We start from the raw sequence: 16,196 nt of genomic DNA, 5'->3' as shown, positions 1-16,196 counted from the left end.
ATTCACGATAAATGAATGATGAAATGAAGTAAATAAAAGCCATAAATCATAAGTACGTCTAGTAGGCTGCAGGATTTTCTGAGGTCTAAGCCTCTACACATTCTCATAGGGGGAAATGATAAAAAGCAAATCTGTACGTGGGTATGTGCACCCACTTGCCCCTCTTATTTTGTTTTATTTCAGCCAAGCCTTGAAATAGAAAACACCTCTAATCCAAAACTCTTTCACATAGAGAAAAAAAAACCCCTCAATGATAATCTGCGCTCATCTCCATTTGACCTCAGTCTCCCCTCCCTAGACTGGGAGCTAAGATAAAGTGGTAAACCATGAGAGCAAAGCTTTACTGTGATTTTTTTTTAGAGCAGCTAAAAGTAGCAGCAAAACACAACCACAACAAATAAAAGATGAATAATACTGTGACTTATTTTACTGAATGAACATATTTCCACCATGCCAAAAATTAGCACTAGGGGCATATTTTACAGTTGCAAAAAAGCAATAAATCATAATGTAGCGCAATATTGCAAAATGTTTCAATGTTGTATTGTATCATGACCCATGTACCGTATCGTATGTCGTATCGTATCATATTCGGAGGCATTTTGTTAATCCTACCTCATATTCATGACATATCTTCATTATGTTAAAGGGATAGTTCAACATTTTGGCAAATTGGCCCATTGCCATAATCCCTATAGTCATAGCAGTACTGTAGGTTCGTTACCTTTAAAGGGATAGTTCACCCTAGAATGATATTTCGCTCATTATCTACTCACCCTCATGTTGACTAAGGGCTGGAAGAATTTTCAGAGTCCACCGTCCCTTCTCTGAGTTACAGGGGGTCTCGGCATAGCAGTGCATGTCCATATAACGGTTGCAAAGGGACACCAGAGCTCTTCGTAAAAAAACACACACAAAAAAACATCCAAATACCTCCATGATGCTCGTATGTAATGTCCGTCTTGTGCTGAAGCCCCAAATTGCGTAATTGTCCCGAAAAAAATTAAATAAGTCTATATTTTAAGCTTGTTTGTAGCGGAAGCTTCTCGAAGCTCCTCTTCCTGGTCCGTCCAAATCTCGCGTGATTCGCAGTAACCGCACTGACGCCGGCGCAAATCACGCGAGATTTGGACGGACCAGGAAGAGGAGCTTCGAGAAGCTTCCGCTACAAACAAGCTTAAAATATAGACTTATTTAATTTTTTTCGGGACAATTACGCAATTTGGGGCTTCAGCACAAGACGGACATTACATACGAGCATCATGGAGGTATTTGGATGTTTTTTTGTGTGTGTTTTTTTACGAAGAGCTCTGGTGTCCCTTTGCAACCATTGCATTGAAATGCACTGCTACGCCAAGACCCCCTGTAACTCAGAGAAGGGACGGTGGACTCTGAAACTTCTTCCAGCCCTTAGTCAACATGAGGGTGAGTAGATAATGAGCGAAATATCATTCTAGGGTGAACTATCCCTTTAATTGTCGGTGCAAGCTATTTTTAGAACGGCGGAGCAGAGGGATTATGGTAATGGGCCAATTTGCCAAAAATGTTGAACTATCCCTTTAATATACTGTAGCTGCATATATGTGTTATATGGACCTCATTTCAAAGACACAGGTTTGAATGTGGAGCTACAGTTATTCACATGTGTCTGTCAGAGCCAGAAAATGCTACGCTTAGCTTAGCATACAGACTGGTAACAGGGGGAGACATCTGGCCTCTGGCGCTGGTTCTTGTACAGATGTGTGGAAGGTCACATGCTGTAGCTGGTTGTTGTTATATTTCTATTTCTATTTCTGGGCAGTGCCGGTTGTTTTTCTCTTCCATTTCCCAGAATGTCACACATTGTTGTAAAGAAGCAGATACGAAGCTGGTTTGAAGGTTTCTGGTCGGTGGAAAATGAAGCGAATGAGTGATATAGAGCAGGATGTAAAGCATATATGCATATGCTTTATCAGCTACCAGCACAGACACAGCTCCCACTGTGTTTTACCTCGTGTCCCTGGTCGTCTGCCTCGCCCCCTCACCCTTAAAGCAATGAAGCGCCTCACCTACGACATGTGGTTTTGCTGAGACGCCATGTTCTGCTGTTGCTGCTGCTGCATGAGGAGCTGCTGCTGCTGGCGCCGCCGGGCCGTGCGTAGCTTCTCGAAGCGCGCCTCCATCTCCTCCAACACTTTGGGGGTGTAGCGGACGACGAGCTTCACGCTGTCCTTGGCCGCCTTCAGCAGCTCCACCGCCTTCTCGTGGTGCTCGCCCTCCACGCTCTGCGGGGGGGTGAGAGAGTGGAAGTCGATTTGAATATATGTTTAAAATAGAGTCGACTCCCAGAGAAGGAAAATATATTTGCTCCATTTTCGGCACCGAGTTGTTGTAATGTGAAAACGCAGAGCCTGGCACTCTCTCATCTCTCCAGTGGATGAAGAAGTGTTTCTGCTCTCCACACAAGACATGCAGCACTTTGATCTCAATAGCTCTCCTGATTGTTGACTCAAGCGTCAAACCAGAAATCAAACACTGCTCCGTTTGGTGAGAAGCTTCTAAAAATATTCCAGCTGAGGACATACAGTAGTATTTTTTTTGGGAGGCAGAGATGTTTATCTACACTCTGCCTCGGACCCATATATGGAGGCTCTCTGGACGTACCACGCCGTTGACGGACAGGAGCTGGTCCCCCCGCTTTAGGCCGCCGTGCCTCTCGGCCACGCCTCCGGGAATGATGCGGGAGATGTAGATGGGCGAGTTCTGCTCTTTGCCGCCCATCACGTTGAAGCCCAGGCCTTCCTCCGTCTTGGGAAGCTCCACCACCCGCGGGTGAGAGTGACCCTCGCTGGCTGCAAAGGCTGCCACTGTGGCCTGGGGGGAGAGAGAAAAATAAGAATCAGTCGTCTCACCAGAAAGTATGAAGCACTACAGTACACTGCTTTTTTCTGTGACTTGTAGTCCTTTAAAGTCCCCCTCCAATTACCCTTTTTGGTTATTTTAAAGCATTCTCTGTGGTCATAAAATTGTGTTTAAGAAGTTTTTAGCCAAAATCACAAAACTTGATATGTCCTCTAACATGAGAAAATTGCCACAGGAACATGTGAAAAGCACAAAAAACATGATTTTCATCGGAGGGGGTCTTTCAGATGTGTCGCAATTCAGAGGCTAGGATGCACTTGTGGATCAATTGCATCACAGCCGTGGTTCCTTCAAACACAACCTAGAAATGCAACCTTCTTTTCCTGGGCAACAGAGGATCCAGTGGATGGATCTTTTGCCGCCCAACATCTCCCATGGTTCATTGTGTCAAGATAATGAAGGCCGATGACACCAAGGCAGAGGATTTCAACCTTAATTGCAGGTTGTTGTTAACGGATAATGGCACAACTGATACCATAGAACTTAAAACCTCAAGGTTTTGTAAAAGAAGGCTTGCTCTGTTGAGGTTGCTAGGCAACATCTAGCACCACATAATGAAAATCCCTTGTAGACCGGACCATCTCCTTTTGGTTTGACCTCGATGCTCTAATGTAACAACAAAGGGCAATAGCTTTGTAGCTCCTGAATTGAGGCACTGCTACAATTATAAGTCTTTATTGAACTCAAAGTAACTGCCTATACTTAAAGGGATAGTTCACCCTAGAATGATATTTCGCTCATTATCTACTCACCCTCATGTTGACTAAGGGCTGGAAGAATTTTCAGAGTCCACCGTCCCTTCTCTGAGTTACAGGGGGTCTCGGCGTAGCAGTGCATGTCCATATAACGGTTGCAAAGGGACACCAGAGCTCTTCGTAAAAAAACACACACAAAAAAACATCCAAATACCTCCATGATGCTCGTATGTAATGTCCGTCTTGTGCTGAAGCCCCAAATTGCGTAATTGTCCCGAAAAAAATTAAATAAGTCTATATTTTAAGCTTGTTTGTAGCGGAAGCTTCTCGAAGCTCCTCTTCCTGGTCCGTCCAAATCTCGCGTGATTTGCGCCGGCGTCAGTGCGGTTACTGCGAATCACGCGAGATTTGGACGGACCAGGAAGAGGAGCTTCGAGAAGCTTCCGCTACAAACAAGCTTAAAATATAGACTTATTTAATTTTTTTCGGGACAATTACGCAATTTGGGGCTTCAGCACAAGATGGACATTACATACGAGCATCATGGAGGTATTTGGATGTTTTTTTGTGTGTGTTTTTTTACGAAGAGCTCAGGTGTCCCTTTGCAACCGTTATATGGACATGCACTGCTACGCCAAGACCCCCTGTAACTCAGAGAAGGGACGGAGGACTCTGACACTTCTTCCAGCCCTTAGTCAACATGAGGGTGAGTAGATAATGAGCGAAATATCATTCTAGGGTGAACTATCCCTTTAAATGCTATTACACTGCGATTTTAAAGATGGATAGAAACTCTGAACCTCTGCTGCATCTTATCATTTAACTGCGAGGATGGCCGTAACAAAGCGTTAGGATTTAGTCAGGGCAGGGGATTTAGACTCCACACGAGAAGTTCTCTGGCTTTCTAAGCACATGGATTAACACATCCAAGTATACACCAGAGGAGCAGCCAGACAACTTTCAACCCTCAGTGTTTTCTACCAGCTGGTTGAAGTTTTTGCCTCTCCCTGGCTATGGGAGCTTCTTTGAACCGCTAGCCAAGCTCCTTGCTCCTTGTACATTCAGAACAAAGCAGCCAGGAGCTTGTTAGCCACAGCCCGGGAAAGCTAATGGCAGGCGAACAGAGGAAGAGACGCCCTGTGCTCACTGAACCACAGATGCACTGCCACAGGTGCTTCGCTGTCATGTCGGTGTCATTTATGATATGTGAGGTAGATTGGGAAAAGGGAGCATAAAAAAAAAAAAAAAAAGTAAAGGAGGGGAGGTTCTGTCAGAAGCTTTTGCAGATGTGTATCCAAATTCCCCGGCAGCCTACGAGTAGCTTGGCACTTTGAGGTCTTTGATGATGCTCCCCTTCCAGGCAGCATCCCCGTCTCTGTCTCGTCCTCCCCCCTCTTCCCCTTCCATATTCATATGTATCTTCATGACCGCAATCGTTTCTGCTCAAACTGTTTTACTCATTTCTATCTCTTCCCCCGCTGCCCGTTTTAATCCCGCCATTATACTCTGTCAATTTCCCGCCCTCTTGCTCCCTTTTTTACCTCGACTCTCTGTCCTTCTCCTTTTCTTCCCCGTCTCCTCCCTCCCTCCCTCCCTGTCCCACTGAGAAGCAAAAAGGCAGCTCCTCAGCATGCATACCGTCGCCTCCCAGGCCTCACAGCGCATTGACCTTCACAACTTTATCTGGGTTTTTGCAAACGAAAAAACAATCTGGCAGATGGCCGGCGCCTCTAAAGCACGGGAGGCATTTTAAAATGAAAAGCTTGTTAGGGGGATACTTCCTCGGTAGACACACTCCACTGTATAAGTATGACTTAATATCTCCAAAGTCACTCGATCATCCCATTTTTTTCCTTCCCTGTCTCTATTAAGATCAGTAATAAGGGCCTCAGGCCAGGGATTAGAGGCTGAGTTGATTTAATTAATGAAGCAATCAAAGAGAATCGGGTTGTTCAGGTGAAACACAAATCTTGACTGACGGGAGATTTACCGTCTCACTAAGTAAAGCACTCAAGAGGCAGTTGAACAGCAGCATCATCATATATTCATCATCATAAATTTCACATATTTCATCATTATTACCTCTGCAGCTTATAGACTTCGCTTTCAATACCTATCTTCTTTTCAGACGATGTGTGGGATATTGATTCAGTGCAGTTGGCGCTGTGACTCGGCTTAAAGACTATCTCCACAGAGAGTACAAACTTTTAAGGGGAAAATCCCCAGTCCTCCCAGTTGTGGGAGCGCCTACAGCTACACCAGCTCAGGTCATTAGCCGTCTGCTTAATTACCCAGTGGATGTGCAATTTTAAGACAGATTTAAGAGCAGGAACTTCTCAAAGTTTAGGGCAAAGACAGAAAAAAAAAGAAAGGAGGTGGGAGTTTTAAAGCCGCTTAAATCATGTCTTCATGGTCGCTTCAGGCACTGAAAGAAGGACACTCTTCTTCCATCTTAAAAGTCACAATTTCTTTATGGGGTGAAATGACTCATCTCCAGACATTAATAAAGATGTTATTTTTCATCGAATCAGGCAACGAGAGCTGCTCGACAAATAACAGGAGATGTACCAAATGTAGTTACAAATGTGCAATTGGAAGATCAACAAGACGACAGCCAGTGTTTGTTTGTTTCTAACACAAAGAAAAATAAGATACACTGTCTGTCATATTTTCTACATCCTGCTCGAATGAATAGGTCTAAATCTTGGGAACATACTGTGCAACACTGAAACAGCTAGCTCAGCTCTGGTAAAAGTTCAGGAACAACAATAGGCTACTAAATAACACAATATCTTGTTTGTTTAACCTGTTTAACACAAGTATAATCACAAAACAAGAACATGGTGGACTGTTCTCTCTTTTCCTTTTAAACAGAAAGACTGCCATCAGTGCATTAAGAGGCCTATTAACTTATAGTTTAATTAACTACAGGGAGGAAAACTAGCCTGACTTTTGTACCTACAACGTTACAAAATGCACCAACCAACCTCCAAAGCTCACTTATTAACACATTATGTCCTGTCTGTTTAATCTGTAGTCATAAACACAAAAACAACAGTTTTGTGGACTATATTTCTTTTTTTTTAGATGAAAAGATTGTATCAGTAGTGGTTAGGTTATTTGCTTAGTAGCTGCTAACTAGACGCATTAACAGCCCGCTTGACTCTCTACAAAGTGAAATATAATTCACCTATACCAGCCTCTCTATGGTTCACTAATTAACACATTATATCTTGTTTGTTTAATGTGTATACACAGAAATGTAAGCACAACAACTTTGTGAATCATTTCATTTCAGATGAAAAGACTGCAGGTGATTAGCCTAGCGTTAATAGCTACTAAAAATAGGATGAGACGGCAAAGACTGGTTTCTACAGGCTCTTCAAGCTCATTAATGAACAATACGTTGTGTTTGTTTAAGCTGTAGATACACAAACAAGCAAACGAAAGGTTGAGTTTGTGGATAATTGGGAGTAGCTACGGGAAAGAAAGATTAGATGGAGAAAAAAAAATCTGATATTATGTTTATTATTGAGATGTAAAGATGCAGAGAGGTGTATTGTTCAAACTTTCAACAGAGCCAGGCTACATGTTTCACCTGCTCATAGTGTAATGCTAATTTAAGATCAATTCATTCACAGATATGTGATAGGTATTGATCTTCTCAGCAATTCCCATTAAGAAACCAATTACAATAGGCTATGTTTAGAAAAGATGTTGAACCATTACATTTACCAGGTTTTCAATTGCAATTCACTAGAATCTGCAGTTTTGTGCATGGTGGAGCCGACTACAGAGGCGAGAGCTGATCAGCGACACCCACGACTCGAAGCCTCTCTCGTGCAATCTCTCTGCACTCACATACAAAGATGCACTTCTCTCTGTGTTTGTCATATTCTTTTATTCACACCCTCCACCCACTCGTTGTGATGTACTGAGGAGGACGAGGAGAAGGAGGGGGAGAGAGTGGACCCAGCTGGACACTGAGCCACTGAAGGACCGAGAGGTACTCTCTCATCTTTTCTCCTCCCAGCATCTCACCCACCTCTTCACATTAAATCAGACGAGCCCTCCTTCTTTGTTTCCTCTCATAAAGGCCCGTGTCTTTTGCAGATGTGCGCCTGATTAAAAGCTCATCTCTTTGTTACTTCCAAAATTAGCTTATTGCATTCATTACACATTCACTCCAGACTTGGTAATGTCTCAGCTCTGATCTTGTCAAAATGCGACACCGATTTTTTTTCTCCTAAACAGCAGGCAACAACAAATCTACCTGAAAAAATAAATAGTCAAGTGGAAGAAGCATAAAGGTGAGCGCTTTCAGTTGCACCCATGAACAGATGCGAAGTACGTAGGAAATCTGTTATGTGCAGTGAATTGAATCAAGGTCTGTAATGTGAATATAAAAATGTATCTTGGTTTGATTTGACTAGCAGATTAAACACTTTTGATAGAGAACAAAACAGAAGAAATCAGTCTATTACAGTCAGCCTGTTGGATGTGATGACAGCTACACAAATAAGCAATTTTAGAACTACAACATTTCTCATGCAGTTTGACAACAAAACCAGATTTGTGTCATATTGTTCCGAGAAAAACAGAATTAATAAGAGATAGATATCAAGTGGCTGCTAATCAGATGATTCAGGGAGAATATTATGTAGAGCTGAACTGAAGACAGATTTACAAAGATATTTAGTAACTGAAGGTGTTTTAGGTGAAGTGTTGAGAGCTGGGAATTAGTTGGTGCATTAAACTTTTAGCTCATTCAGGTTCTGAGATATACTGCCAGTCTTTCTTCTGGGAAACATCTAGTCTGATTTTGATGCCAGTATTGATTAGAAGTTTGTTTGACCTTGTGCGCTGTTTTTCTCCAAAATTGTGCATTTTGCCAACAGGCTGAACAACTTCATGCAAACTTCAAAGAAGAAAGTCCATGCACCTAAAATAAATCAATCATTTGACATAGTATGACCTATACAATATTCACTCGACTGAATCTACCGGTTTGGTTTACCTGAAAAGGTTTAGAAATTTCGTTTTTTAAATCGTTATAAATCAACCTGGGTTTTATTCTCATACTTGTGGATTCAGGTCAGCAACCTTTGTGCTCACCACCTCCTTTTTAAAGATTCAATAAATGTACTGACGGCACAGCTTTGCAAACAAACTCTAATACTGTAGTAGATAAATCATTTAAAACATTTATCTTGAGTCAAACTAAAAGTAAACTTAAAAATTAGCCTCCGTTAGCTACTGTGGCTAATGGCAAAAAAGAAAACCAGCTAACAAAACTAGCCTGTTGTCTGTTCATCTGAATATTAAAGTGTTTTAAAAGAAAAAAACGGAAAACAGAGTTGTTTTCGAGGCAAGTGCAGAGACTGCTTGCTGAATGTGCATCAGTGGTTTTGCAGGAATTTACAACTCTCAAAAACAACTCTGTCTCGTAACGTTCCGTTATTATCTCATAGCGTGGTGAATGTGCAGGTCACAACTTGTCCACGAGAGCAGTTTGGAGTTGTTGGATTGTGTATTTGATGAGTTTGATGAGGGAAACCAAGAAATCCCATGAGCCTCCGTAGCGTAGCTCTGAGCAGCTCACGGCTCTGCTCCGCCGCTCTAAAAATAGCTTGCACCAACAATTAAAGGCAACAAACCTACTCCTAAAACTATAGGGATTATGGCAATGGGCCAATTTGCCAAAATGTTGAACTATCCCTTTAAACTACAGCTAGAACTGATGGTTACTTCTTCAACACGTGTTTGTGGCTTCGCTCTTATAGCTAATCATCACAATCGATACTGGAACTGATACAACAATAAACATTGTGCATGTTAAAGTGACAGTCAGCCTTTTACTCCCTCCCACAAAATTGGCACTCTCGCTTGTTATTGCTTAATTACACAGACAGACTCTTAATGAGGGCCATTAGCAAAGTAGAACTTACTTTGGTAATTTCATTCTACTCTGGCCAACAGAATAGATGAGAATGATATCACAGGGTAATGTGATTAACAGATAGTTCCCCACTCATTAGTTACAGTTTTCCCTAGTCACATTCAATGCGTTTAACTCACTGTATTGGAGCCTGACTTCAAAAGCATCTCTTACCTTGGCTGTGGCCCTCGCCTGGTACTCTGGACAGCCATTCACTGTAATTGTTTCATGCATGTACTGGTACACCTGAAAGAAATGAATAGAGACGGGCATTATAATTATGTTTCACATGGTGGAAATCTGAAATCACCCACCCCTGAATGTGAGCTCTAACAGTTCATTTCCATAGTCAAATAATGGTTTTCCCGCACAGCTGGTGCAGACACATTAACAGACCCGACTGATGGGAACCACACCACTCTCGTATTATTGTAGGCTATAGCACAGTCCAAAAGAACTACTCAGAAAGTCAGCTTAAATTTATCTCATAAATGCAAATAATATGTAAATCTCATTGTTTTACCAATCCATGTACTTATAGGGAGGTAGGGAGCAAAGGTGCCAGCTGTGCAAAATTATATAATGTTGGTCTTAATGTGATTTAGCTGAACAGTTGTGCAGCACTTTCCCTAACAAATCAGAAAGAAAAAAAAAAAAAACTTGACTCTTAGCTCAGGAAACAGAGGCACAGTTTGGTGCTGACTTTATAAACAGCAGGGGAAAGTCTCCAGAACATTAAGTGCTGAGCCTGAGTTGGCGCGCAGACACAGGTTGCTGTATGTCCAGTTGGGTGAAAAACAAGATTTTCTGCCTATTCACCGAAGCAGACATAATCAATGCAGACAGCTGACCTTTCCTGTTAAGACGTGTCTTGTAACAACACCTTACAACTGAACTTGCTCAAAGGATAAATGAGACGAGGGCAAAGACGGTGCTGAATGAAGATGTATGGTTAATATACTGTAACGGAGGAGATTTAAAAAAAACTTTCTTCCATTTGCTGCCATTCAGATAGAGTAGGTTCTTCTCCACCAAAGTGCTGCAGCTGTTACAACGCTAAAATCAGTCCGATCTGCCACATCCCTCCATTGCTGAAAGCAGATAATGATCATTACAATAGGTGGAAGGAGATGGAGCTTTAAATGATTGAGATATATGGGCTGATTGCAAAAAAAGAAAGTCTCTGAGGTGCTGTTTTTGCTGAGTTGGTGCAACCGACTTGATTAAACACCAGAGATTACTGCAAAAGATCACCATGATTTCAGCGGACAAGCTTTCCACGGTACAAGCACATCGGCTCATTTTTAATCCTACGTTCGTGGCAGATGCAGTTAATTGGCGAAACGGGCAATCAAATTTTTTAATCGGGGTAATGATACTGTACATTATTGCGGAAAAGGTTGGTGCAAAACAAGCTCAGAACTGCCGTCGATGACATATTGCCGTGGCTCAGGAGTGAATTTTAATCACCTGTTTCCACCGACTAGATGATGTCTCTCATCAAAGCGTGGCAGCGTGCCTAGAAGCAAACTCACCCGGCAGCTTTCACGTATACTTCAGTGCAACATTATAAAGGCTTCGCCGCTCTGAATCATCAAAAGGATGTATAGTTATAAGCTGGAAACCTTGAGATATTCTTATGTAGACACATATCAGATGCGGAGGGGGGCGGGGGAAATATCCCTGAACTCATGTTGTGTTGTTTGCTCATGAATCTAAAAGAATATCGTTGGAAATCATGGTTCCACGTTTCAGACTGCAATGCATTTTTCACGATTTGCAGCAGTGATGCATGTAGAGAAGGGGAACTGGCGCTCTGCACACACAAAACTCCCAAATGACACCTTTTTCCAAGGACTCGTTCCACCTTTGCACTTTTTAAGGCTGAGCACAGCTTTGTAAATGCCATGAAAGGTTTTCCCTGCCTCTGTCTGTCTGCAGTGCCTCACTTTTCCTTTTTCCAAAGCAACCACTGCAGCTGCTAATTACACCTATTTACTCTGACTGCAACTGTCTCTACCACTTAGCACTTCTCAGACATGGACTCTATAACACTGCTGGTTGTTAGACTAATGGGTGTAGTGGTCATCAAGCGCTGGTCTGTGTTATGCAAATGTTTAGAAATGGTCCTTCAGGCATGACAAGAGTGTCACAGGGTAGCCTACACACACACTGATATTCATTTTAAAATGCGTTACTTTTGCTGCAGTAATAACTGGTTTTCTTTGGAAATGCCACTGGTCCACATTTTAGTTTGATAAGTCTGAGTTGTGTTTTAGTCTGTATGGGCAGATTTTTGGAAAAGATGATGCAGATACACTTGCACAACCTGATCAATCATGATATACCCTTCCCTGATTCCTCATGACCCTTTCGAGAAGAAAATAATAACATCAGTGATGGATAATCAATTACAAGAATTGCTGATCTTGTTGTTCTTGCTATAGCAGCTGTGTCTTTCTACTGTTTATTGTTGCAAAGGTCACGTACAATGGATTTATGTGAACTTTTTCTTTTTTTTTTTTTTTACTGTAAACAGCTGGCTGCTAATGGTGGGAACAGGTTGATGAATGCAGTGAGGCCTAGAACCAAAACAAAGCTGAAAGACATCAAAACACAAGCTGATGTTTGGGTGATAATTAGGTTAAATGGATTTGATCGATTGTTACTGGTAAAAAAAGATTTAAAAAAAAGTTTAGTAGTGCTGCTTTAAAATTCTCGTTTATGTAAGGAGCATGTTCATATTTACCAAAATATACAATTTTGAAATGATTATCAACAGTAAAATGTAAGATGGTGCAGAAAAGACGCACACTGAATATCTCTCTCCTCATGTTTAACCTGAATGCTTTGCCCTAAATAAGCCATAACATGGAACAAATAGCTCTGTGCTTTTGAATGTCGGTCTTGTCTTATGGTGGCTGCACTTTGCTCTAAAAAGGCCGCCGTGTCCTGCAGGCATCTTTTTTAAATTCCCCTCTTGCCTTTCTTGTTGCCAGACGTCTTTACTGTCTTGCCCCCCCTCCCACCGCTTTCACCAAAGAGTATCCTGGCGGTCACTCATCCTGGCAGGATACTGGTACTATCACCTATACGAGGAGGATGCCCCGGCTGCCACAGAGGCTGAGAATAGAGAGGGAGAGAGAGATGCTTGCAGGGGAAAACTGACGTGACAATGCTGCTAGTAACCATGGCTTCATGCTTCCTCCACTGAGTCAGAAGAGATGGAGAGGAGGGGGATGGGTAAAAGAGAGGTCTTGGCCTGGATAATGTTTTTGGCAAAGGATGAAAACCAGCGTCAAACTTAAACATGCCCCTTAAACTTGCTCGTACCAATGTAATGTAATGTGCCTTTCATCCTAATACGATGTGGGAGGAGGAAGCATCGGGATGGAATCAACACAAATCCTCTGTCCTTGCCTGCTTTTGCTTTTATTAAAAAAACACACACACAGTGTATTATGTTGATTGAAAATCTCTGCTCAAGTGGAAAATCAACTGCAACGTTGGAGCCGATGAAAGATGCGATCGTTTTTTTTGAGCTTCCCGTGTTCGTCAGATAGGACTCCCTAACCCAATATACTGCGAATTCCCATCATTTCCAGCTGGTTAGCTCTCCCAGTCATCTCGTCTTGTGTCCTTCCTTTCCCATTTGCAAGGCTGATTGACCCTGACAACTCTTTCAGGCTGATACAGTGAGACGAACACAGACACACAGAGATTCTCCCCCCTTTCCCCCTTCCTCTCATCACTGACGATCGCGGCGGAGAAAGACAACCAGCTCATCAAACTCTGTCTCTTTGTCATTTAGCCCAACACTGCTGAACAGGCCGTTTTCGCTGCCGTCCATTCTTCACGTTGACAGCCGGCCTGTCGTCCTTATCAAGGCTGATTCGTGCTCTGTGAATTCTATCGACGTAGAGTCGGGGTTCAGGGTTGGAGCTGGACTTATACACTGCCTGGACTTCTCACTCTATAGACACGATTAGTATGTCCATCTTGTCTGGCCTTGAATCTGTGCACCGGACTGTGAAATGAGCTACATCACATATGTGTGTAAAGGGGAGAAATCATATCAAGATTACAAAAGGCCTGGAGTGGAGAGAAAGGTCATCTGCAAAAATGAAATGTCACAGAAAAGATTGTGATCAAAATGAACAACAGGAGTGTTGGACGCGGAGTTTAACCTCTGCTTTATGGCTCCTTAACTTGAGACTAGTAAATGCTGATGGATGATATTTAGGAAAGAGACACAGGTGTGGACAGAATAAAAAAGAAAATAATTGAATAGTGAGAAGAAGAAAAAACAAAGACACTTTTCTAGATTTCTTTCAGGCAGGTATAGATTCAGATTACTGCCATTATGGCGAGAAAATGAGCTTACAGAGACTTCATAAGGTATTCTATCACAGTGAACGTTCTCTGTCAAAGTTGTGTTATCATTTTGTGGCTGAAAGCACTGATTTATTGCTTCCAGAGAAGGTGCGTTCAAGTGTTTTTGGCACATCTGACATCTGCCAAACCGCAGAGTGTTTGCATTCAGGTTATAATTTAATAGTTTCAGGTTAGAACAGTAATATTCAGTATTAATTTTGTGTGCATTCACTGTGACCTTGACCTTTGACCTCTGACAACCAAATTATAATTTTTTCATCAATGAGTCTGAGTGAATGTCGGTGCCAAATTTGGAGTTCTTCCCTCAAGGCGTTGCTGAGATATTGATCCATTTGTAGTATTCTTATTGGTTGATTTGTATTGGTAGTTTGTAGCTGTGTTCTAATTGGTCGTTTCTTTCCCCCAAGATTTGAAGTTGCTTTTAATGTTTGTACATGTTCAGAGGCTGAAAAATATCAGGATGCCATGTGTGAGCCAAACAGTTCCTCTAGTTGGAAAGTCAACCCTGCAGTGATTAAAGCTTTTCTCTTGTCACACACAAACACACTGGAGCAGACTTATGGATATCAGCCCATCACACTCTGGCTAACTGCTGCTCCCCCACGGAGATGCTCCTCCAACTCCGAGTCTCGTAATTGTCTCAGATGCAAACAGTGCAGTGAAGGACACAGCTGCTGAGAAGAGAAGCGTGATATTCCACAACAGCAGCTCCTTTAATGCTCTGCCTAATAACAGTAATAAGCTACGGTCTGCGGTAGCCAGCACTTACAACCTCTCTTCTCCTCCAGCTGTATCAGCACCACACACACAGGAGCTGTCGTGTCATCGCTTCTCACAAACCTGTAATCCCCTATACCATATTCTCCCTCGCTGCAGCCCAGCTAATCCCACAGCGTCGCTGATGGTTTCCCTGGTGACAGCGTTTAGCCAGCTCTTTGTGGGTGAAGTGGTCTGCATCTTTGGCTGTTGGCAAAGGGCAGCTGCTGTTACTGTTACTGCTGCTGCTGGTGCTGCTGAGGCCTTTCCTCAGAGGGTTTTTGAGAACCATTGTCATTGCACTCCAGTGACTGGCACGGAGATCAGTCAGCCTGTTGCCAGACGTGCAGCGGTGCCAGGATGTGCCGGGCATCCTTGAGCAGGCCACAGCAGAGCAGAGCAGAGCAGAGCTGGAGCTGGACCCCACGAGGGGAGAGAACTAGTCCTCTCCTCCTCCTCTCTGTCACTCTGCATAATGTCAGGGGGCTTCACATCAGGTGGTGTCACTGCTAGTGTCTGCAAACTTTACCTTTGTGAGTAGAGACTGGCACAGAAATGAACAGAGAGATAAATAATTCAAATGATGAGTTAAAATTCTGCTAAAAGCCATGTTTGTGTACTTAAGCACATTAATTGAGTAAATATACTTTACAGCTTTGCAGCTATAAAGGAGATGAAATCAAGCCTCAGTGTAAATAAATCATAATTAAAATCTTTATAGCTACATTTAGGCGACTTAAGCACTTTAAACATTAAGGAGAAGTAAAGTAAATAGTGAAAGAGTGGCAGTAATGCATTAGACTGTTTCAGCTATAATGTGTAACATAAAAGTCTCTGTGCTCTTTATGCAAAACCACCAGTCGCGACTGTTTCCCCATCACAATAATGACCTTCAATTACAGCTAAATCTAATGCAAGCCAATTTCAAAGTGGAGTTTGTGATTATGTGAGACCTTCTTCATTATGTTTACCCTCCATACTTATTTAAATTACCAACAAGTCACCAGAAACTTGGTGTAGAAAGTGGGATTTGTTCCAGCTGCTAGAACAGAGAGACTGGAGTTACTGATCCAGACCGCTGCCTCCAAACATGTTCTGGTTATTTGGTGTTTTGCCGCAGTGAAATCTCTCCCCTTATCAATTTACAGCACAGATCCCCATTAGAGAAGAAAGTGGAGCTTCTCGCCGACATACTGATCCAGTCTGGCTATAATTGTCTGGTTTCATTCCAGGACAAATTACACGTTCACTTTGTTTACAATTAACTTACAACATGGAGCCCGTGGTGGCATCTGTCATCTGTTTCCCTGCTCTTCACCGTCCTGTTTGCTTAATAAATACATGTCACTGTGTATTGCTGGAGTATATCATAACAGACAGGACACTTAATATACAAGATCCGTCGATATCAGCCTGTGTATTGGTGTCATGTAGAGTGATATACACTTGTTTGCATTGTACCCCTCCGTCCTCCTGATGAATGGTGTTCAGATGATGGATCAGTGGGTGGC

The 16,196-nt window shown here is 42.5% G+C and overlaps 1 protein-coding gene across 2 annotated transcripts in view; it reads right to left on the bottom strand.

The window, feature by feature from the left end:
* lin7a (lin-7 homolog A (C. elegans)) overlaps positions 1–16,196 on the bottom strand; it is a 36,681-nt gene that overhangs the window by 4,480 nt on the left and 16,005 nt on the right. The window contains exons 3-5 of one of the 2 annotated variants that reach the window (XM_085768847.1): positions 9,709–9,780; positions 2,644–2,853; positions 2,049–2,264 (exon numbers count right to left, since the gene is read on the bottom strand). In XM_085768847.1, coding sequence (XP_085624973.1) covers positions 2,049–2,264; positions 2,644–2,853; positions 9,709–9,780 — 498 coding nt within the window. The remainder of the gene's footprint in view (positions 1–2,048; positions 2,265–2,643; positions 2,854–9,708; positions 9,781–16,196) is intronic. The other variant, XM_085768846.1, reaches the window with a different exon arrangement.

This window comes from Trachurus japonicus, chromosome 23 (genome assembly GCF_045865225.1).
Source record: "Trachurus japonicus isolate A0001 chromosome 23, Traja_1.0".
In the NCBI taxonomy this organism is placed as follows: Eukaryota; Metazoa; Chordata; class Actinopteri; order Carangiformes; family Carangidae; genus Trachurus; species Trachurus japonicus.
This window is presented reverse-complemented; position numbering and strand designations above follow the sequence as displayed.